Here is a 691-nt window from a genome sequence, read left to right on the forward strand (position 1 = left end):
GGACTCGTTATGACAGAGTTTTGTGCGTTACGGGCAAAATCATATGCGTACAAGCTTAATGGAACGGAAAAAATCAAAGCCAAGGGAATCCGTGGGCATGTGGTAAAGAACCACATGTCATTCAATGACCATAAGAAGTGTCTGTTCGATGACAGTGATTTAGACGTTTATCGTCAAAATGTCTCCATCCGCTCATTCAAACACCAGCTCAAGACAATCAAATCGAACAAATTAACCTACAATAACTTTGATGATAAGAGAGTTATTCTAGAGGACAAAATCCATACCTTAGCTTATGGACATTATAGTTTAGAGTAAGTTAATACAATTTATGTTTTTAAAATTATTTATTTTGTAATATTTTCGAATTGTATAGGAATGATAAAGAACATGTATAAACCGGAGATTTTAGATTTTTGTCGAGAAGCTTGAACACAGTATACGAATTTCAAAATTGATATTTGTTTGATTGTCGAAAATCGATTAGTTAATATCTCCTAATGAAAAGAAATGTACCCAATTTAATTACAACTAAAATCACCAAGATTTTTTTTCTTTGCTTAGAATGTCTTGTATGACTATATTGTTCAAAACGGGTTAGAGTCGAGGTGGGAGCGATGTGTGTACATGTAAAATAACTTTATATATGTAAAAATATTTGTATATATGTTTTACTCTGTTTGTTTTTATA

General features: G+C 31.5%; 1 protein-coding gene across 1 annotated transcript; it reads left to right on the forward strand.

Annotated features, from left to right (window-relative positions):
* Window positions 1–6: 6 nt before the first annotated feature.
* On the forward strand, window positions 7–374 carry LOC111033410. Its single transcript, XM_022314121.1, has one exon. It carries the CDS (start codon window positions 10–12, stop codon window positions 316–318), a length of 309 nt encoding a protein of 102 aa, XP_022169813.1. The 5' UTR covers window positions 7–9; the 3' UTR covers window positions 319–374.
* The last annotated feature ends 317 nt before the right edge of the window (window positions 375–691 follow it).

The sequence above is a fragment of the Myzus persicae genome, unplaced genomic scaffold (genome assembly GCF_001856785.1).
Source record: "Myzus persicae strain clone G006 unplaced genomic scaffold, MPER_G0061.0, whole genome shotgun sequence".
NCBI classification, from domain to species: Eukaryota; Metazoa; Arthropoda; class Insecta; order Hemiptera; family Aphididae; genus Myzus; species Myzus persicae.

Excerpts from the sequence above, each read along its gene's own strand:
- LOC111033410 (XM_022314121.1), top strand. The coding sequence starts at position 10 with ATGACAGAGTTTTGTGCGTTACGGGCAAAATCATATGCGTACAAGCTT.